The 22662-nt window shown below is 47.5% G+C and overlaps 1 protein-coding gene across 1 annotated transcript; it reads left to right on the forward strand.

The window, feature by feature from the left end:
* Positions 1-2250: 2250 nt before the first annotated feature.
* LOC133923416 (protein IQ-DOMAIN 21-like) lies at positions 2251-13534 on the forward strand. Its single transcript, XM_062368726.1, has 4 exons — positions 2251-2502; positions 2615-2911; positions 12208-12699; positions 12808-13534. The coding sequence occupies exons 1-4, from the start codon at positions 2407-2409 to the stop codon at positions 13306-13308; spliced, it is 1386 nt and encodes a 461-aa protein (XP_062224710.1). The 5' UTR covers positions 2251-2406; the 3' UTR covers positions 13309-13534.
* The last annotated feature ends 9128 nt before the right edge of the window (positions 13535-22662 follow it).

Here is a 22662-nt window from a genome sequence, read left to right on the forward strand (position 1 = left end):
GGTTCAGCGTAGCATTTGGAGGGGGGACCTGATTGCCCCGGCCAGTGCCCCAGCCACATCCGCCACCACCACTTCTGTTCTTCGATCGACCAGCAGCATTTTGGCGTCCCAGCGCTCGAGGGAAGGAGAAACGGGGAGGCCTCAATTTGCCACCCCATACAGGACCTGATCCTCAGCCGCCGTAGCCCCTTGCACCGCCTGCACCTTCACCTGATCCATTGCCAATACCTGCACCAGAACCTCCGCCACCTGCACCACCACAAGATCGATGTCTGTAACCACCGCCTCCTGCTCCACCGTAGCCTCCACTGGATCGTCCATTGCCAGCCATTGCACCTTCACTGAGAGCCCTAGCGAAAGATCATTGATCGCCAGAGGTAGTTCCTATCCAATTAGGTTTAGGGCGAAGGAACAGCTGAGACCATAGCAAGGATAAACCTAGATTTTGGTTGGCCCAATTGGAGGCCATGCCAGCCCACCAGAGTCTTGAAGCCCATACGGTAATTTAGTTTCGTGATTTGAAATTCGAACACGCGAAAATTGTGGATCTGCAAGCCCAGAAATCTGACCGGAGATAGGAACTTTGCTCTGGCGACCTCCCTGCAGAGGCATTGACGGCATCACATCATCCAAGGTTCGCACCGGAAAGACCCTCACCCGTGGAAGTGGACCTGACCATGGCCACATCGAGGCACTCGCACTCGTCGTCACACGAACAGCCTGGATCGTGTTTGCTGCCGTAGACGCCATAGAACCCGCGATAGGACATGTCAAGGAAGCAACATCGACCTATTGCGAAGGCAATGATGAGGTTCCCACCAGGCAATTCTTCGCCTCACACGGCTTGCACGGCATCAAAGGGATCACCGAATGCATGCGAGCCAACTCCTCCCGCGCCCTTCTAAGCTTCCCCTCCTCAGCAGCATCCCTTCCTGCAACGATCTCAGCCGCCACCTGAGCATGGTGCCGGCGGGCCGCCCGGATCGCCAGAGCCCAAGTGAATTGCCTATTCATTGCCAGAGCCCAAGTCTCGAAAATTGCCTATTCATCGTCAGAGCCCCCGTGAACTCTCATTGATGTCCTAGGTAGTGAGCTGCTGCTAACTCAGAGAGCACCAACAAAGCGTGTGTGTTGCAGAGGGATAGGAGAGGGGGGGGGGGGCGCAAGAGAGAGGTTTCTTTCGGTCCTCCCTCATTTATTCTTCTTTGATCTTCATGTCAATCTCAGCCTGGGATACAATCGGCCTGGTAATTGTGTACTCATCTGTTCAAGTCCTAGATTCGAGTATCTAATAACCTGACGAACAAAGAATATGCTATCAAGTATCATGAGACCAAAATAAACCATGTTGAAGGACTTTAGCCTAGCTCAGTAGGTTAAGGGTATAGATGTATGTCCAGACCATCAAAGTTCAAGCCCTGTTTGGTTTAAATTTGTGTACCTATTTCTTATTTGTAGCGCTACTTAGTTCCTTCTAGATCAGTTGTGTTTTTTATGGTTAAAAAAAGAAAAAAGAAACCCTGTTGAATAACATTGGGCACTTTGATGTGGCTATTAAACGCAAGGTTGAAATTATTTATCTCTGCAAAGTGCTTCTCAGGCGATGCCAAGCACCAGATGGCGCTCCTGGGCATCTTTGCAAACTGGCTGCTGCTGTGCATGGTGATATCCTGAATCAAGCAACAAACCAATCCAGTTCAGCATCGGTTCTTTTAACGAGAACTTTCGCAGATCGCTTACAGCTTTGACAAATCTATTGTGTTTGGTTGGTGTGATCAACTGTTCATGATCTCATGGTACATTGATACCTCGTCGATGTCACTGCCGTGCCCTTGTTTGTACCGCCGGAACGTGGCACTCAGCTGGGACTTGATGTGCTCAGGGAGGAGTCAATCTTCTGGGCTAGGCTCTCCAAGGCATCGCGGTACAGCTCTGGCTTCCTCTCCATGGGCTCGTATTAATTTTAGACCACCTTAAAATTTCTCTATATATCTGGATTCGAGTATCATTTGCTAATGGAAAAGCGAGAATAAGGGAAACATCTCTGAAAACTTACGTTATGCGTAACAAATACAGCAACACACGGTGCGATTTTCTCTGAATTTTCAGATTAATATTCATTCCTTTTGTTTCCAAAGCGGCGCTGTTGCACGCAGCACTCGCATAGTCGCATGCTGCGCGGCCCCCGTGACACACATGTTAAAGGGGAAAGGGCCCGTATGGAGTAGTGGCACCGGCTCCCTCACGGCACTCTGGCGCCGCTGCAGTTATTGCCGCCACCCTCTCACCTCTCCCTCCCCCGTAAAGCAACTCACACCCGTACTCCATTGATCGACCATTCGAGCTAGGCAACTAGCTACCACAGAAGCACGCACAAATACGCACATACCTACTAGTCGTCCGTACATGGCCAAGAAGCCCACCGGCGCCGGCGCCGGGTGGCTGGCTACCGTCCGGAAGGTCTTCAAGCCCTCCAAGGACCTCCTGCGCCACGCCAAGAAGGTACGCACAGTAGTCCGGACATGCATGGCGGTTTTTGACACTGTTTGATGGTAGTCGTTGGTATGCATGTGGTTTCCAGTAATTAACACTGTTGATATACGTGGATCTGCAGAGGGGAGGCGAAGCTGAGACCGCCGCGGGCGGTGGCGAGGCGGCAGAGATAGTCTCTGTGGAGCACTTCCCGGCAGCTGAGACTTCGCCGGAGGTGACGAATGAGGGCAGCGGTGCAGCGGCGTGGACGGAGCGGGAGGACCACGGGGAGGTGGCGGGCGCCAGGAGGGTGCGCCGTGGCATGGCAGCAGCGACGGCGGCGTCGAAGGTGGTGAGGATGGCCACCGCGCGCGGGAGGGCAAGCAGCAGGGAGGAGCGAGCCGCCGTGCGCATCCAGGCGTTCTACCGGGGATACTTGGTACGTAATTTTTTTTTTTTACAAAAATGCAATTGTTTCGAAGAAAAGTTTGAAAATTGAAACGAGAGCTTTGATTCCGATTTAGGCTGACATTTCAAACGTTTTGGAGACCATGTCGATGTCCAAACGTCAATAATTTACTAACAGAGGGAGTAGAAGAGATTAAAGTAATGCATCATTTTAGAGGTATTAAACAGATCAGGCCAGTGTGTTAAGATACCACGTCCAGAGACATTTTCTACCGAACATCCCCATTAATTGCTTACGGGTCATGGTTTTAAGGATATAACAATTAACCCTTTCCTTCGTCACATTTGCGTTTTCGCGATGAGTAAATTGTACTTGCTGCTAGAGTATTTTTTTGAATGATGACATCACCTTTACAGCTACCACAGGCACCAAGAACCTTAACACTCTTAAGTTTGCAGTGCCCCGTGATTTGTTAGTGTCACTGATATGAGCCCCGTGACCTTCAACGACACATTCATTGAATATACCACAAGAAACATTTAGAAATCTTGGGGCACCTACACCGTGCGTGAAAGTACAAGTTGAACCGAAAAGTTAAGCCGTGAAGAAAGAAGGAAAATTCACTTGCCCCTTACGAGTAGGTTCACAGATCGAGGCCTCAAACTGGAATAGTAGTGGGCAATAATTTTTATTTGAGTTGCGTCAGTGTGGTTTCGAACTCAAAAACTCTAGATTCGATACTATATTCAGAGGCATGCGAACACGAGACAGTATGGAAGGGAAGGTGATTGATGTTCTTTTGACTTATTAAAATATCATATTCCCCGCACCAACATGCGACTGAATTTTTTTAATATTATTATAGTCGTTGGCAGGCACTATGGTTAGCGTTGCGAGTTTTTGGGGTTTTAGGGCTTTGATACTACCAGGTTTAGAGGTGAGCCTATGGCGGAGGCCGAACAGGTGGTGGGCAGCTACCTGGTGGTGCGGCGTGACGGCAATGATGCCACCGGCACCACAGGCGGCGAGAGGATGATGCTGAGGCGGGGTAGGTAAAGAAACGGCCTTGCAACCCTAGGTTTGCACGACAGAGGATGATGGTGACGGATCCGGTGGTAGAAGCCGACGTTGGAGACAAAGTAGTGAGGAGGACGACACAAGGACATGCGATAGAAAGAAGAGGGAGTTGGGGAGGAAGAAAGCATCTGGAGGAAGGAGCATGAGGAATGCAAGCCCATGATGTTGGATCACGATCTGATGCCTTAGATGCATAATGTATTTTTCCCAGTACAGTCGCACATCACTCAAAATATTCAGTGCGTCCTCACCCTATCTCGCTTAGCACTGAGGATGCCCTTGGCGCCATTAATCTGGGTTCTTTTTCTACGGCTGCCGAGGGAAAACTTCCAGGCAACAGAGAAAGATAGTCCCTAAGTAAAATGCAGTGCCATCCCAGTTGCCTACTGAATTCGTGATTATGTCGTCCAAAGAAAGCAATATGGTTCTGGTCATTTTGCTGAGTGTTCTTGGTCTACGGTGTCGCCCATTGGTTCCTAGTTATCTCTGCGTATTGTTCTTCTGTCGTGCACTCAATATATGATACTGTTTTCTATTCTAATAATGGTAAATTCTGTATCACGAAGTGCACTTGAACAATACGTGTTGGTGGTAGAGAAGATGTTTTCCACGAACAAAGTGTGGCGAGAGTCTCTTCTAGAGAGGAGATTCAAGCTTGGAGAACAAGTGGGGATGAGGGAAAATAAAAAACGTGTTGATAGTAAAAAAGATTGGATCCCCTGGTCTGGTGACCAAGGGTCTGTATTTATAGTGTCATTTAGGGTATAAATACACAGATATACCCTTACAAAGATAGTGATACAAGCTATCACTATACCACCGGGACCTAGGGCTGGCCGAATTGCACAGTTCGGGTCTAGGTAGAATACTTTTATCCGGCTCAGAAGATATTATCTACTATGACAAATACAATAGTGTAAGTGGCCCTAGGGACACGGTACCCAACCGGTCGTTAATTATGGCGCCGCACTGTCCTGGGTATCAGAGTGGCCTCCACTTGCATCGGAAGGTCAGTGTGGTCACCACTTGCATCAGCATTAACTGTCGATCACTTCGTGTCATGCCAATTGCCTTTGGTGTTCTCCTTTTGCTGATATTCTCTCCGCAGGCCAGCTTCTTCCCCTGTCTCGAGAGGCGGTGGCCTGAGGAGTTCACGGCCTCCGAAAACCTTAGCTTCTGCAGGGAGTCCGGAGCCCGAGAGCTCCGGAGAAGCTCTTGACGGCGTCCCCTTAGTATTATCTGTGGGCTGTGATATTTCCCCCAACTATACCCCCTCATCTGCTGGCCCCAAGGTGTGGAGGGGCGAGCAGATGTAGAAGGAACTAGCTTCAGCCCAGCCTAATAGTCAGGATATCCTAATATAACTTCTAGCCATTGAAGAGCCTCTCGGTGATGACCGTAAGCAATGATGACGAAGCCAGATGGAGATGATGTAACCAAGAGGAAACTATATGGTCCAAAGCCCAATGACGAGAGTCGAAGATATTGACTTGGTTTATCTGAAGCTCGGCGGGGATGATGCAGTCCGGAGCCCAACGGGGGTCGCCTGAGGTTGAGCCGATGTCGGAGTGAAGGGCCATGAGGGTTTGCTGGGATCTACGTGCACCAGAGCCTATGTTGAGGTCGAAGGCATAGTAGATGTTGGAGACGAAAGCCGTCGGGGTTCGAACAGAAGCAATGCACTCCAGAGCCCATGCTGAGGCCATAGATGTTGGTGCCGAAGGCCATAGAGGTTCGAACAGTGGCAATGCGCTCCGGAGCCCATGCTGAGGCCAAAGACGCAGAGGCGTTGGAGTCAAAGGCTATTTGGGTTTGAATGGAGGCAACAAACTCCGGGGCCCATGCTGAGGCCGAAGGTGCAAAGGCATCGTAGCCGAAGTCCGTTGAGGTTCGTATGGAGGCAATGCACTCTGAAGCTCGTGCTAAGGCCGGAGGAGTAGAGGCATTGGAACCGAAGGCCGTCGAGGTTCGAATGGAGGCAATGCGCTCTAGAGCCCATGCAGAGGCCGGAGGCATAGAGGTGTTGGAGCCAAAGGCTGTCGAGGTTCGAATGGAGGCAATACGCTCCGGAGCCCATGCTAAGGCCGAAGGCGTAGAGGTGTTGGAGCCAAAGGCTGTTGAGGTTTGAATGGAGGCAATGCATTCCAGAGCTCATGCTGAGGCTGGATGCGTAGAGGCATTGGAGCCGAAGGCCGTCGAGGTTCTAACAGAGGCAATGCGCTCCGGAACCCATACTGAGGCTGGAGGCATAGAGGCGTTGGAACCGAAGGCCGTCGAGGTTCAAACGGAGGCAATGCACTACAGAGCCCATGTTGAAGCCGAAGGCGTAGAGGCGTTGGAGTTGAAGGCTGTTTGAAGCCCTGCGGTGGTCAGAGAAGCTATCTTTAGCTTCTCTGATGGCTAGCCTTTTCGCCATTTGAACCGTCATAATGGAGATTGTATGCAGACGCAAGATAATCTCCCCGTTTTGTGACACAAGTACTTAATGACTCGTTGTAACATCAGTGCATCTGACAGGGTTTTTTATGTGCTAGTTCTCCTGGGATCTTGTGCCGGTTGCCCTTGCATGCACCGAAAGGGATTCAAATAATAAATGCGACGGGATGTGTATGCAAAAAACTAGGATGCTGGTGCAGGGAGTTGATGCGTGCACGCGGATTTGATCGAGATGTGTCCACGGCCCCTCAGAATAATAATTGGGAAGGCTGCCGGATGACACCCGTGGTGGTTCCATTTCCTTCCCTAGGCGTACGCAAACGATTGACCTGGCTCTAAAAGCTGGGGTCTGCCCAATTGATCCTTCATTACTTAAGGGAGCGATTCTTCTTTAGCTTGATCATGGCATCCTCCTCCTCCTCATCGTCGAAGATGTCGATGATTTTGACTGGCTTGACTAGGGCGGGGTCACCTCTGGTGCCGGCGCTAGTTCCGCTTGTCGTGGTGCCTCCGGGGGCGAGCGACGCCATGGGCATGCTTGCAAGGTTGGAGCTAGCAACCATCGTGCTTCCATCCTTGCAGAGAGAGCTACCCCCTGCCACTCTGTCTCGATCTCTAGTTCGATTGGTCGCTCCAGTCGAGATTATCTATATCTCGGTCGATGGAGAGGAGGTCGACTGATATCTTTGGAGAAGGAGATCGATGAGGAAGAGAAGGCAGAAGCAAAGAAGGAAGTAGCTTAGGCGGAGAAGAAGGAGGCCAAATTGGAGGGAGAGAAGGCCGTGGAGGAGTCCTCTTCGTCCTCATCCTCGTCCTCTGATAGCGCATAAGCTGGTTACTGCATCAGCTTCCGCAGCGGTAGGATGCAGATGAGGCGTATACGCCGCTTCATGCGTTGTTGTTAGGGCTTGTAGTTTTCTTCCCCATCTTTTGTCAGTGCTTTTGGTCCTGAGTAGTCCAAATACTAGGAACTCAGGAAGGCATGTAAGCATTTTTGGATGTGAAATTTATTAATATAACTAAGTCCTTGGGTCAGTTTTCTTTTATCAAAGTGTATGGCGCTCCTCCGGGCATGCAGCTAGACATGTTTTTTTTGTGTTTGCACCTAAGCTCTAGTGCCTCACCTTCCCAGGCACCCTCACACGTAGTGGTTATTAGCGGCCGGAGAGTACGATTGTAGGTATTTTTTTTTAGTTCTTTAGGGGCGACTGGAGCGACGAAGTCTTACACAGGTTTAGACCTCAACGCAACCGAGATAAGTGTCATCGACGTGTGGAGGGTTTAGACCCCGACGCCTTTGGCAGGGGATAATGACCTTGTCGTTCCTGGCGGAGGAGGTGTAGCCGATAGTGGGGCCATGAGATGAGTTCTTTGACGAAGGTGAGGTAGTTTCAGAGCCTAGTGGCAGTGGAGGCGAAGCCGACAATTAAGGCTAAGAGAGGCAGTTTGTGACCCCCTCAGCCCTAGCCGCCACTAGGTTCCAGCATGATACAAACATTCTTCTATCCGATACCAGTACATGCTCCTCTCCAAATTTGTTCCATATTTCCAACTCAAAGCAATCTATTCGGAGCCCAACGATAGTTGGAGGAGGTGAAGCCGATGGCTAGACCAAGGGAGACAGTCTGTGACCCCCTCGGCCCTAAGCTGTGGCGAGGCTCTGGAGGCAAGGCCATCCAGAGCCCAGCGGGGGTTGCCAAAGGTGAAGCCGATGGCTAGGTCGAGAGAGGCAGTCCACGATTCCTCGGTCCTTAGCCGATGGCTAGGCGAAGGGAGGCAGTCTGCAACCCCCTTGACGCTTAGCCGTGGCGAGGCTTCGAAGGCAGGGCCATCTAGAGCCTAGCGGAAGTTGCCAGAGGTGAAGCCGATAGCTAGGTCGAGGAAAGCAATCTGCGACCCCCTCGGCCCTTAGCCGTGGCGAGGCTCCGGAGGCAGGGCCATCCGGAGCCCAATAGCTGTTGCTGGAGGTGAAGCTGAGGCTAGGCTGAGGGAGGTAGTCCGTAACCCCCTCGGCCCTTAGCCGTGACGAGGCTCTGGAGGCAGGGCTATTCGGAGCCCACCGGTGGTCACTGGAGGTGAAGCCGATGGCTATGCCGAGGGCAGTAGTTCACTACCCCCTCGGCCCTTAGCCGTGGCGATGCTCCGGAGGCAGGGCCATCCGGAGCCCAGTGGTGATTACCGGAGGTGAAGCCGATGGCTAGGCTGAGGGAGGCAATCCGCGGCCCCTCGATCCTTAGCCGTAGCAAGGCACTGGAGGGGGGCCATCCGGAGCCTGGTGGAAGTTTTGTCAGAGCTGAAGCTGATGGTATGGCTGAGGTGACCTCTTTGGTACTCGGCCAGTGCCTTTAAGTTACTAGAGGGTTTCCTGCCTTTATGACATCAATGCTATGCCTTCAACTTGCCAGAGGGTTTTCCGTACCTCTACATCATCGGGTCTTATGCCTTCGACCTGCCGAAGGGTTTCTTTGTACCTCTACAACATCGAGGTTTACGCCTACGACCTGTCCGAGGGTTTTCTACCTCTACGACATCGTGGCTTACACCAACGACCTGTCGAAGGGTTTGCAGTACCTCTTCGGTATCGGGGCTTTTGCTTATGACCTGTACGAGGGTTTTTAGTACCTCTACAACATCGGGACTTAGGCTTACGACCTGTCGGAGGGTTTCCAGTACCTCTACGGCATCGGGGCTTTCGCCTACGACCTGCCGGATGGTTTCTTTGTACCTCTACGACACTAGGGCTTACGTGTACGACCTGTTAGAGGGTTTTTGGTACCTCTAGGGCATCGGGGCTTCCGCCTACGACCTGCCGGAGGGTTTTTTTATACCTCTACAACATCAGAGTTTTCACCTATGATATGTCGGAGGGTTTTCAGTACCTCTACAGCATTGGAGCTTTCATTTATGACCTGCCGGAGGGTTTCTTTATACCTCTACGACATAGGGGCTTACATCTATGACCTGTTAGAGGGTTTTTAGTACCTCTACAGCATCGGGACTTTCGCCTATGACCTGCCGGAGGGTTTCTTTGTACCTCTACGATATTGGGGTTTACGCCTACAACCTACCGGAGGGTTCCTTTGTACGTCTACGACATCGGGGCTTACGCCTACGACCTGTCGGAGGGTTTTCAGTACCTCTACAGCATCGCGGTTTATGCCTACGATATGTCAGAGGGTTTTCTGTACCTTTACAGCATCGGGGCTTTTGCCTACGACTTGTTGGAGGGTTTTTAAGGTATCTCCGCTACTGAGGCCATGCCATTGGTGGGGGAGGTTTTTAAGATTTCCCCGCCATCGAGGCTAAGCCATCGGTGGGGAGGTTTTATAAGATGTTTCCATCACTGAGGCTAGCCCATCGATGAGGAGGTTTTTAAGATGTCACCGCCATCGAGGCTAAGCCATTGGTGGGGAGGCTTTTAAGATGTCACCGCCACTGAGGCTATGCCATTGGTGAGGAGGTTTTTAAGATGTACTCACCACCAAGGCTATGACATCAGTGAGGAGGTTTTTAAGATGTCTCTGTCACCGAGGCTAAGCCATCGGTGGGGAGGTTTTTAAGATATCTTTGTCACTGAGGCTAGGCCTTCGGTGGGAGGTTTTGAAGACGTCTCCGCCACTGAGGCTAAGCCATCGGTGGGGAGGTTTTTAAAATGTCTCCGCCACCGAGGCTAAGACATCAGTGGGGAGGTTTTTAATCGCTATGAATTATTTTCAGCGAAGGTATAAATTAAGTTTTGATTGTAGATATAACTTAGGTTTTACTATTTATTGTTGAACAGAGATATAACTTAAGTCTTAGGTATCCTGTTAATACCTAGCAGCTATCTGTCGTAGAGACTTTCAATCAGATAAGCTAGCTACTTTCAGAGTACATTGACTTTGTTGTATAATTACTAACTAGCTAGGTAAGCTATTGCTAGGTGGCCATAAGCGGGCGTACCTTTGCCGAAATGAGGCCTACACAGTAAGGTCGAAGGCGGTGGAAGGGTCGGCTTCTTTGGCCTGGGCTGCCTGCTGAAGGGTCTGGGTTGTGTGGGCACCTGGAGCACTCAGAGCCCTATTGCCAGAGCCTTGCACCTCTTCACCACGGCCAATACCATTAGTGTCGAACCCAACGGGGGTGGCAAGTCGGGGGCCCAACCACTTAGGAGGCTCAGGCGGGGGGCCCTACGTTGGAGGCTTGCTAGACTCTGTTTATGGCTAGGGATTTTTCATGACTCAGTCCTCATTGCTGGGGTATTGCACAATTGGCGGCGGAGCCAGGGCAGCATAGAGGGACGAGGGAGGCTCGGTAAGGCCCGACCGCCCATCTGGCGACCCGCTGCAGGCTTACGACCCCTGGGTCACCTGTCACCAGCTTTTTTCCCTTGTCGAGCGTCCCGTCTGCCTCTTGATGTAATCTTCCCGAAAATCTATGAGGGTTCTGCAACTATCTATATTGTGGCAACGTCTGGGTTTGTACAGGATGCATCAGTACCCTTTTGGTGGTTCCGGAGCTTGTGGTCAGCGCCAAGAATGTCGACAGGATCTGTGCCCCCCGTGCCGGTGATCTCCCCAGAGCCTGCTTCCACGCGGGGAGGCTGTCGGGGTCGTCGAGAGACTAGTCTATCAGAGGACACTAGCTCGACAAAGGTGCTCTGGGCGTCGTCAAAGGAGGCATCTAGGGGCGGGGCCCACGCAAGAGTGCCCCTGGGCTCGAGCACCCAGAACCATTGCAAGGCAGCCTATCTGGCTCTGGCCTCAGCCATAACCCCCTAGGGTGCGACGGGGTCCTTGCTGCACCACTGTTGGAACGTCTCTGCGTCGGCTTGGGCCTCCGTGCCAACCCAAGCTATTGGGTCGGCGGTGGCCAGATGGTCGCCATTCTACCTAGCTGCAAAGCCGGTGGGTGCACACAGTGTGCCCGGTCACGGTTGCCATGCATACATTTGCATGGGTGTGGTGATGGAAACGACTGCTTGGGCTAGCGCCTTGGTGGTTTTTCGTGGTGTCCTACCTCCCCTTGTACTTCTATATTCAGGTTCCCACGGACGACGCACTGTTGGCGGAACAGAAAATATCTTCCACAAATAAAGTGCGGTGAGAGTCTCTTCTAGAGAGGAGATTCAATCTTGGAGAAGAAGTACAGATGAGGGATAATGAAAAACGTGTTGATAGTAAAAAAGATTAAGTCTCCTGATCTAGTGGCCAAGTGTCTGTATTTATAGTGCCATTTAAGATGTAAATATATAGGTATATCCTTATAGAGATAGTGATACAAGCTATCACTACACCACCGAGACCTAGCACGAGCCAAATCGCACAGCCCGGATCTAGGTAGAATACTTTTACCCTGCTTAGAAGATATTATCTACTATGGTAAATACAGTAGTGTAAGTGGCCCTAGGGACGCGGTACCCAACCGGTTATTAATTGCGGCGCCGCACTGTCCTGGGTGTCAGAGTGACCTCCACTTGCATTGGGAGGTCAGGATGGCCACCACTTGCACCAATATTAACTGCCGGTCACCTCGTGTCAGGCCAATTGCCTTTGTTGTTCTTCTTTTACTAATATTCTCTCCGAATGCTAGCTTCTTCCCCTATCTTGAGAGGCAGTGGCCTGAGGGTTTCATAACCTCCGAAAGTCTTAGCTTCTGTAGGGAGTTCAGAGTTTGAGAGCTCTGAAGAAGTTCTTGACGACGTCCTCTTAGTATTATCAGTGGGCTAGAATATTTCCCTCAATGATGCATTAGAACGGGCATTTGTAAAAAAAAACGTATTATTACCCGATACTCCAGATACTATGGTTGCTAACTACAATTCTTGCCCGCAGGCGAGGCGAGCCCTGCGCGCTCTGCGTGGGTTGGTGCGGTTGCAGGCGCTGGTGCGCGGCCACCAGGTGCGGCGCCAGGTCCACCTTACCATGCGCTGCATGCAGGCCCTCGTCCGTGCGCAGGCCCGCATCCGCGCCCGACGACTCACCTCCCCCCACGTCGGCAGGCGCGGCGGCCGGCCCGACGCCCAGCGCCATCCCAGACTTCTCGTCCCCAGGCACGGCCTCCCGCTACAGCACGGCGGCAGGCGCTCTTTCGGACACGACCGCATCGGCTTGGACGAAGCCAAGACGTTGCACTTGCACGACCATGAGACGCCGACACAGGTGGAGGCTTCTCAACGGCGCAGCAACGTGAGATCTTTCGTGAAGGAAACGAGGGACGCCGTCCGGACCGATGGCATGTTGCGTCGGCACGACAACACCGAGGCGGCCTGGGGCGAGGGTGCGCATGCCCCTTCCTATGCATACGGATTCCAGCATCAGCAGCAGGTTCGACAGCATCGTTTTGTTCGAAAAATCGCCTTTTGAGATTGAAAATGTTCAACGCATTCATTTCCTAGTAGCTTCGACCGCTGTGATAACCCGTAGATTATGCAGCTTGACGAGTTGGAACAGAAGGATGAGCGCAACGCCGGCTGGCACTGGCTGGAGCTCTGCAACGCCCGCGTTCAGCCGCAGCAGCACGCTCAGGAGCAGGCCAACCAGCACGGCGCAGCCGAGACGTCCTACGTGACCGATGCCGCCACCGACGGTGTCTCAGAGAACACAGTCGAGATGGAGGGCCCGAGGAAGAGCCCCACGAGGGACCTCTACCCTGTCCGTCCTCCGGCGATCCCAGGGTACATGGCGGCAACACAGTCGGCGCGCGCCAAGGCCCGCATTACCCCGCCGGCTGCTCCGAAGGCGCACGCCCGGAGCCGGTCCGGATCGGCGGCGCCCAGTGGAGGCTCGACGTCGACAGCGAACTTGGGCTGGAGCATGAGCGGCGCCCGTGCGCCGCAGCAGAGAGCAGGGCACAGCCCAGAATCTAGCGGCAGCGGCAACCGGACGCCGCCAGCATTAGGCGCGCGGAGCATGCACGCCTTTGCTTTAGCTTGACACGAATATGATCGCGTACAAATGCTTGGTATTATCCTAAGTGTGGAAAATCTTTTCTTGTTAAATGTTTAGCAATGTATTGTGAGGAGCTTATAACTGCTTGATCTCTACATGTTGGATTTATAGGTCACCAGCTCTTGTGTAGTGCAATGGGCACATGACTCAGGAAAAGTTTGAGAATAACATAGTTGAGAACTAATCGATCCACTTGATTCATATTATAGCTTTATAAATAGATAGTTTTTAGTATTGTTTTTTAGTTCATCATCTATCTTTATAAGAAAAAATTCATTTTACTACCCAACAATGACGTTTGTCCGTCCAACCCCCAAATAAAAACATAGCTCGATTTACTACCTCCAAGTATTGAATACTATTAGAATTTGATTGCAGTTAGTGATCAATTAGCAACAAGGTGTCTTTATCAAAGGGATATGTCCCTTGGTTAAGAGACTTCATACGTTTTCATTGTGTTCATTGGAGAAAGACATGTCTCTAATGGCATTCCTTCATCATGTATATATATGTAAACATTTCACTGAATCAATACAAAATTTCATTTCTATCTACTCTACTATGTTCTACTTTCTACTGCAATATGTCATCAGCACGCTCATCCACAGATGATCGGCCAACCGAGGCAAAACAGCGAGGAATAGAGGACGCAAAGGAAGAACAAAAGAGATTGTGCCTCGGCCACATCCAAATAACATAGGGGAGAAGAGCAGAGGAAGCACACAGCCACGAGTACAATCATCGATGGACAACATCACCATGGCATTGAACACAAGATGGTAAACGCACCATGCATCCTCGCCGCCTTCTCCTTGGTTAACGGCGACTTCACGACCTACCGGTACACGGTCACGCCATCAACTCGGACACCGTCGCCTTCTCTTCTCTGCAGCAACAATGGTAGGCGTGGATCCAGTCAGTAGGTGATTGTTTGCACTCTAGCGACTTCCACACCACCCGCAGCCAACGGATATGGTGGCGGTTGGCTGTACCGCCCTCCGATGGTTGCCTCTTCCCGAGGCGGCCCGCTGCCCTGCACTCCAGTGACCCCCTCCAGGGACGGTGTTCCTTTGGGGTGCAAGGCCGGCGGTGATGGAACTACTTGAAGGCCGGTTGCCACTTCATAGCGGCGCTTCGAGCCGTAAGCCCAGCCATAGGCTGGCGGCACATCCTCATGGAAAAGGTGGCTGCTGCACCACATCTAGTGCCAGCACTACCGCCCCCATGGAGGCACATACACCGGCCGCCTCCCTCCAGTTGCAGTGTTGGCACCCGGCCACGCATCTTCCTGACAGCGCTCACTCAACAGGTGGCTGCCCGATGCTCTCCCATCCCGGCAGCGACCGGCACAACCCGAGCTGGTGACACCTTGCCCTCATGGCAACGACTGCTTGCCACACTGCCCAGATCCGGCGGCGCCGGATCCAACGGATTGCCGACGGCACCGGACTACCTGCTCCTTCTCGATCGGTGACTATTCGGCGATGCGGTCCGCCCTCCGGCAGCTTATATCTACCAATTGACAATGCCAGACACGCCCCTCCACCCTCCGGCGGCCACCTCACCATCCGCACTCCTGCGCAACCGCTCTCAGGCGGTCTCCTTCCTCGCCTCCACGATGGCGGTGACGGCCTCCCCTCATGGTAGCGCATAGAGCCGCCAACCCGGCGGCCTCCATAGCACAGCCTGGCGCCGGCCCCTTCCCCATCGCGGCGACGGCTCTCCCTGAGTGTTGGCGCGGAACCTGACCAGCGGTGGCGCACAGCCATGGCGGCGGAAAGACCCGCCCTGGCAGCGGCGGCTGCGTACTGAGAGGGGGGGGGGGGGGGGGGGGGCGGCGTGCCCTAACCGCCAACTGCCTCCTTTACACAGAGCGGGGAGGGGGGAGCCCGAATGGGCCTCATGGGCTAAAAGACTTCATGGGTTGTAGCCCAGGTTGTCTTAGCCCCTCACCGAAGCCTTGGCTATTTTGCAACAAACCCCTGGACTTCTAGTAAATGGCAAAATAGTCCAACAAAATAGTACTATGTGTCCAATACTTTTCATGTTTAGACCTCGGCATTTTCAGTAATTGTACATTGTGTTATTTATTAATGTAAAATTTAACATTCTAGACCCTATTTTCTGGAAAATTTGTAATGTTTGATGTGTTTGGTATTAAGCATTCTCTATAACATACAGTTAAATTAACGATCGTGTTAATTTTGTAATTGAGAATTTTCTTGCAAAATTACATATTAATCCACCTTAATTAAGCTCAAGGAGATCCTACGCCCAAATATGCTTAATTCAAGCAGAATTCAAATGCAAAATCAAATTAAGTGATTACCTCAATTTAATATTTGTGAAACACAAGGTGATAGAATCAAGCATCTACTGCACCTTTGCAGATTATGCTCCATCACTGTGAGGTCTACATAATATTATTTTGACATTATGACTACCTTCAAAGTATCCCTCCAAATATTCAATTTCGCATAACACAAGGTAGTGGAACTATGGCATCTACTGCATTTTGGCAGATTATCCACCACTACTGTGCAGTCTACACCATTTTTGGTAACTACCGTCAATGTGTTAAATCACTACATTAGAGGTCTACATCATTTTGATGATCACCTTCTATGTGATTACCTTCTATTCTAAATGAGCGTAATACAAGGTAATAGGAACATAGGTATCTACTGACAATTGTCAGATTATGCCTCCTACTACTAAGAGATCTACACTATATTTGGTGATTATGTTCAACGTGTTAGCTATATAATTTGAGTTCTATACTATGTAATTCAAGTCTCAACATGACTCTATAAATTTTGCATCATTATTACAATATTACCATGATAATTTTTAATTTACATACAGTAAATTAATCAAATCTATGGTCAAATCCATATAGGATACAATGACCGACAAAGAGTTCGATAAACTCGCGTTTGACGGTCACAATTATCCAACATGAACATGGATGTTAAGGTCAGTCTTGCGTCCCGTGGAATAGTAGCGGCACTCAAAACCTCCCCAAGCGGAAGATCTACCGCTACCAGATCAAATAAAATATGGAGCTTTATACATAATAAGGCACCATATTCATCTGAATCTCAAATATGAGTACCTGATGGAAGAAAATTCGACCACTTTATAGCTAGCTCTCAAAACCAGATATGAGCAGTAGTAGGCAGTCATTCTGCCCGATACAAATCATGAATTGACACATCTTCAACTCCAGGACTTTAAGTCCGTCAGAGATTATGTTTATGTTGTTCATACCAAGTTTATTCTGATTTATCCATGTATTACTTCAGACCAAAAAGCATGATGAATTCCTTCTAAGGAATCATCAGTAGCGTCCAATTGACACTGCTCCTTTACCTGAAGTACATACTAATATCCAGAATAACAACAAGTTCAATGGCACTTTTAGACGCCATCCAAAGAACTTTAGAGGTAAATGCAAACACAACAAAAAACAGAAGCCATATGCACCGGATCAGGAAAAAGGTATTTCTAGACCCAAACTTGACAAATCTATTATTTGTCGCAAGTGTTGATACTACAAGCACCCCACTAAGAAATGCCGCAACCTGAGACATTTAGTTGATCGATATTTACAATCCGTGGGATGTAACTGACTTGCTCAAGGGTAAAGATTTGAAGCATACTTTAATCTTCAACTTGACTCCATCAAGAAGGATAGTTGTTCACAACAAGTTCTACAAGAGCCAAGTAATAACCAGACTCTTCTACAACCAGAAGATCCCATGAACATGGAAAACATGTTTGTCAAATTTGCTTTGCGCGACATGTTTGGAGATCTTAACTAGTCTCCTAATTCCTTATATAACATATTATCTACATCCTATTAAATGTTGTAATACAATATTGTATCAACACTATGATACTATCATAAAGTATGTATGTATTCTATATATCTGATAAAGAATTTCATATCAAATTCTTCAATTATATATATAGATTTCTACGGGAGTCAATCCAATGGAGGAAATATGCCTTGTGAACAGCTATAGCACAAATTCCATACTTAGGGAAACCAAAATATTTCCAAACTCTTACTAAGAGATAAGGAAATATTTTGACAATCGCTAGACACGATGCAGTGATTGTTGAATTTGGTCATGCCATGATTACTCTCCCTTTGGGTACACAAGTCATAATTGATGATGCTCGATAGTTTCTCGATTCAACCCGTACCTTATAAGTTATTATCCGTCAGAATGGTTCCCATATCGAAACCCATGATGACAACAAAGAGGAATTTCTCCTCTTAATCAACGGATATGGCAAACTTCCGTATATACCATCTGGATTGTACTATACATACATCAAACCCATACCACATATTGCGTACAAAATAATTTTTCTATCTTGATCAAATCAAGATTTGGCATGATTGCCTTACTTACTCTACCTTATAAATGATGAGAAAAATTATTAACAATTTTATTGGTCATAGTATTCCTAAAATCTTCAGATTTATATGCACCACATCTATCACGGAGAATTTAATTTTAAGGCCCTCTTACCTTAAAATTCAAAATGTGCCACCCAATTTCTTGAACACCTTCAAGAATATATATGTGGCTCTATTCAGCAATATTATGGACCATCTAGGTACTCTACAATGCTGATTGATGTATCTACAAAATAGTCCCACATGTGTCCTTATACATCAGGCACCAAAATTATGCCAAACTCATTGCTCGCATAATTAATATTAGAGAAAATTATCTTGGACGCATAACATTTTGAGGACAATTCCCGGTATTAGGGGGAAAGTAATACCACAAAGAATGCCATGAATCAAAAGAGAACGTCATACACATTCACATTTCGTCCTCATATCCATGTACTAGAGATCTGAACCATTATTCATAGCATCTTATATTTGCAATATATTACAAATAATCTACCAGATACGTTTTACTCATTATAAAGGTGTCACCAAATCCTATATTCCTAATAGGAATGTGCTGGAAAGAGTGGACGTACCAAACAAAACTACTCAACTCCCAAATCAAAATAAGAGGGGGAGAAGTACGATCACAAAGGATAAAGCTTCTTGCAAGCTACCGAGGAAATAGAGGAATCCCTCCTCCACGACAGTAAATGAAAATCAACACCAAGTTGATAGACACCTTATGGATATTCACTATCCAAACGCCTATGGATGTTCAGCATCCAAATGCTCAGCACAAATGTGTACACAAATTCAGACGCTGGGTCATGGGAACACTCTAACTCTATTGTTTTGGGAAATACACGGAGTTAAATAGGATAATATTTCCACAAACTATATTGATTCCATAGAATCAATCAATAGCAAAGACTACAAATTGTCGACATATATTTTCTCCTCAAAATTGCCATACACCTTCAATTGAATCCTAACCAAAAGTCCTAGGCAGAGTGCTTCATCACTTAACTTAGTCATACCAAAGGTGGTAATTAAGGAGAATTGCATTCACTCAACAACACAATGTCTTCCCTATGGAGGTAAAATGGATTATCATTCCATAAGGTGATGAAATAGCGATGCATATAGCACAAGGGTTCACGCAGAGATCCAACATTAATTACGATGCTACATACCCTATGGTATGTGTGGAAATTATGTTCTCATATTCAGTATCATTGGCAGACCAAATGAATTGGATAGATTCGGACATATAAGTCCCTAATGGACTTCGTATTCTGAATCTAAATACAAATTGCAATATATATATATATATATATAAATATTGTGTATAGCTTAAAGTCACTCCATGACTTCAAGCAGTTAAGTTGATTGTAGTACAACTGATTAAATGAGTTTCTTCCACATAAGGGTTACTCCAACCATGACGATTACATATGTGTGTTCATAATGAAATCCCAATTGGATTTTGTATCATCTCCAAAACATGCACAAAAAAGTATGTAATCATCTTAAAGATGGAATTTGAGATGAATGATTTGGTTAAACCAAATTCCGCTTAAGTCTACAACTTGAGCATATTCCTTCAGGAATATTTATTTATCAGTCCACCAATATCCAAAGATACTGAACAAACATATCCATCAAAACACTTATGGTCATTCAATCCCTAAATATGAATCAAGATCAATTCATACATTGGGTTGACGATGAAAAGATATTGAACATACAGTTCTATATCTTAGTTCCATAAAAACGCTCATGTATCTTGCAAATTGCAACATACCTAATATTGTATTTGCAGATAACTTGCTAGCTTAAACAACGCAGCTCTAATAATGCCATTAGGCGGGAGTCAAAGAGGATATCCACATATATCTTTATGGCACCAAAGATCTAGTTTATCAGAAAAATCAAAATATAACCATAGTGGGATATCTAGATTCTGGCTATATTTGATCCCCATAATACCATATCAAGACTGATTTCATGGTGATATAGCCATATCATAGGAGTCATCAAACAGATTCTAATAACTACTTCCACCTATCATTTTGAAACATTACATACATGTGTGTGACTTCGTAGAATGATAAACCACATACAACAATCACATGGTATTGGTTCCATTGAATCATCAACTATTATCTATAAAGATAATTCTGCATGCATTGCTTAAATGCAAACAGGTTACATAAAGAGCAATATAACCAAACATATTGCTCCTAAATTGTTCTATCATCATAATGGAAAGATAGAAATCTTGCAAACTAAATCATGTGATAATCTCACTGATTTATTTACTAAGTCTTTACCAACTTCCATATTCCAAATATTCATGGAATATACGTGAAAAACGGACATAGGAGACACAGTTTAGTGACGGGTCATTACGCGACCCGTCACTTATATCACCTCAGATCGCACCCATTTATAGACCCATCACTGATACCAGATAATAGGTGACGGGTCATAATATTACTCATCACCAATAACATTAGTGACGGGTAATAGCTAAACCCGTCACTTATGACTTGATCATATGTGACGGATAACCCTGCAACAGTAATAAGTGACGGGTCATGTTATGACCTGTCACTTATAACTTGGTAAAGGTGACGGGTCTCCCTGGGCCAATTATAAGTGACGCTTTATAATTCAACCTGTCACTTATGACTCTTAATAGGTGACTGGTAACCTTATCACCCATCACCTATTACTCAACTCTGTTTTAAGAGCTGGCCAGCTAGTGTGCGGGCGAATAGTTACTGCATAGTGCCACCCGCACAGTAGCTGGCGATTTTCATCGGCTCCTCTAGTATTCTCCAATATCTTATTGATTTGAAGTTTGAATTGGTGCTAGGCCTTTGAAGGTTCGCATCTCCCCCTTTCCTCCTCCTTTCCCCTCCTCCTCTAAACCCTAATTGGTAGATTTGTTGTGCTTTGAGTTGTAATCGACTGGTTTGCATGTTTATCCAAAATCTTAGAACAAGTGAGTTGTATTTATGTTAGATTTGATATTAGATTTGCCCGATGTACCGCGAGATATCACAGATCTAGTGTATTTGTAGGGAATTTTTAATCCTGTGCTTAACCATGAAATTAAGGTCATTGTTAATGAAGAATGAATGTTTTTATATTAATTGTAGATGATGGACAGAAGTTGGATGTACCTCAAGACCCGGACTTGTTCGGTACCTAAGTGGGGTGAAGCATTTCATGAGTTCTGCCTTGGCGGATTTGAAAGATCGTGGTAAAACGATAATGTATTGTCTGTGTCGCGACTCCAGGAATGAAAAGAAGTTCCTGAAACCAAACAATATCCATGCACACTTGGTCATACGTGGATTTAAAGAGAATTATACATGTTGGAACAAACATGGCGTAGAAGGCCTTAACGAGGGAGAGATGGATCGGGCCCTCCATGCTGATAGTGTGGATCAAGGACTTACACCCAGTGAAATGGATCATGATCTCAGGGATGAGGATATATTAGGTTTGAATGATAATGATCTTGAGGATTTTGTGGAGAATGTGGACCAGATGGTGCGGGATGTCGAGCGGCATGACGAGTATAACAATGGTGAGTTTGCTAAATTCCAGGAATTTGTGCGGGATTCCAAGATGCCCCTTTATCCCAACTGTAAGGAGAAGTACACGCAGATATTTGGGAACCTAAAGCTTCTAAAGTTGAAGGCAACCCATGGTTGGACTGACAAGAGTTTTGAAGCATTGCTGGATCTGCTAAGGGACATGCTACCGGAGGAAAACTTGGTGCCCGAGGGCGTCTACGACATGAAGAAGATAATTTGTCCTTTAGGACTGGAAATAGAAAAAATACATGCATGTAAGCAGGATTGTATCTTGTTTCATGGAGAGTATGCAGAGCTGGATCAATGCTCCGTGTGTGAAACCCATTGATATAAGCGTAGATATGACGGTGGTGACGAGGACGAAGGCAGGTGCTCCTAGGAAGGTGGTGCGGTATTTTCCTATAATTCACCGTCTGAAGCATCTGTTTGCCAATAGAAAGGAGGCACAATTGGTGCGTTGGCATAAGGAGGGTTGTAAGAACGACGCAATGATACGGCACCCGGCAGATTCCGCTCAGTGGCGAATTGTTGATTCCATATTTGGTTGGTTCACCGAAGAATTGAGAAATATTAGGTTTGCTATGAGCACAGATGGCATGAATCCAATCGGTAACATGAGTACCTCACATAGCACCTAGCCTATTGTATTGTCGATCTACAATCTTCCACCCTAGCTTTGTACAAAGCGAAAATACATTATGTTGTCGATCTTGATATCAGGACCGAAACAACCTGGCAACAATATAGATGTGTACCTTAGGCCTTTAGTCGATTATCTTAAGAAACTCTGGTCAAAAGGCGTCGAGGTTTGGGATCAGTACAAGCAAGAGTACTTTACCTTGCACGTCATGTTGTTCGTCACCATCAATGATTTGTCAGCACTTCATAACTTGTCAGATCAGAACAAAACAAAGGTGAAGCTTGCCCCTATTTCTTAGATGACATATGCAATTTGAGGTTGAACAACTCAAAGAAAATAGTGTACATGAGGCATCGACGTTTCCTTCCCAGGAAGCATCCGTACCGAAACATGGACAAGCAGTTCGATGGCACAAGGGAGAAAGCGTTACTTCTGAGGCATTTTAGCAGGGAAGATGTCCACAATTAGGTTAAGAATATCAATGTTGTCCTTGGTAAGCGAAATCAATCCTCTAAGGATGATGAACAGTTAGGAATGTGGAACAAGAAATCAATACTATTAGATCTAGAGTATTGGGAAAATTAGATGTTCGCCACTCTATCGATAACATGCATGTAAAGAAGAATATCTGCGAGAGTCTGATCGGTACATTGCTCCAAATGAAGGGAAAA

Source organism: Phragmites australis, chromosome 7, assembly GCF_958298935.1.
Source record: "Phragmites australis chromosome 7, lpPhrAust1.1, whole genome shotgun sequence".
NCBI lineage: Eukaryota > Viridiplantae > Streptophyta > Magnoliopsida > Poales > Poaceae > Phragmites > Phragmites australis.

Excerpts from the sequence above, each read along its gene's own strand:
- LOC133923416 (XM_062368726.1), top strand. The coding sequence starts at position 2,407 with ATGGCCAAGAAGCCCACCGGCGCCGGCGCCGGGTGGCTGGCTACCGTC. Across the intron at positions 2,912-12,207 it reads CGTTCTACCGGGGATACTTG|GCGAGGCGAGCCCTGCGCGC; the intron begins GTACGTAATTTT and ends TCTTGCCCGCAG. Across the intron at positions 12,700-12,807 it reads GATTCCAGCATCAGCAGCAG|CTTGACGAGTTGGAACAGAA; the intron begins GTTCGACAGCAT and ends TAGATTATGCAG.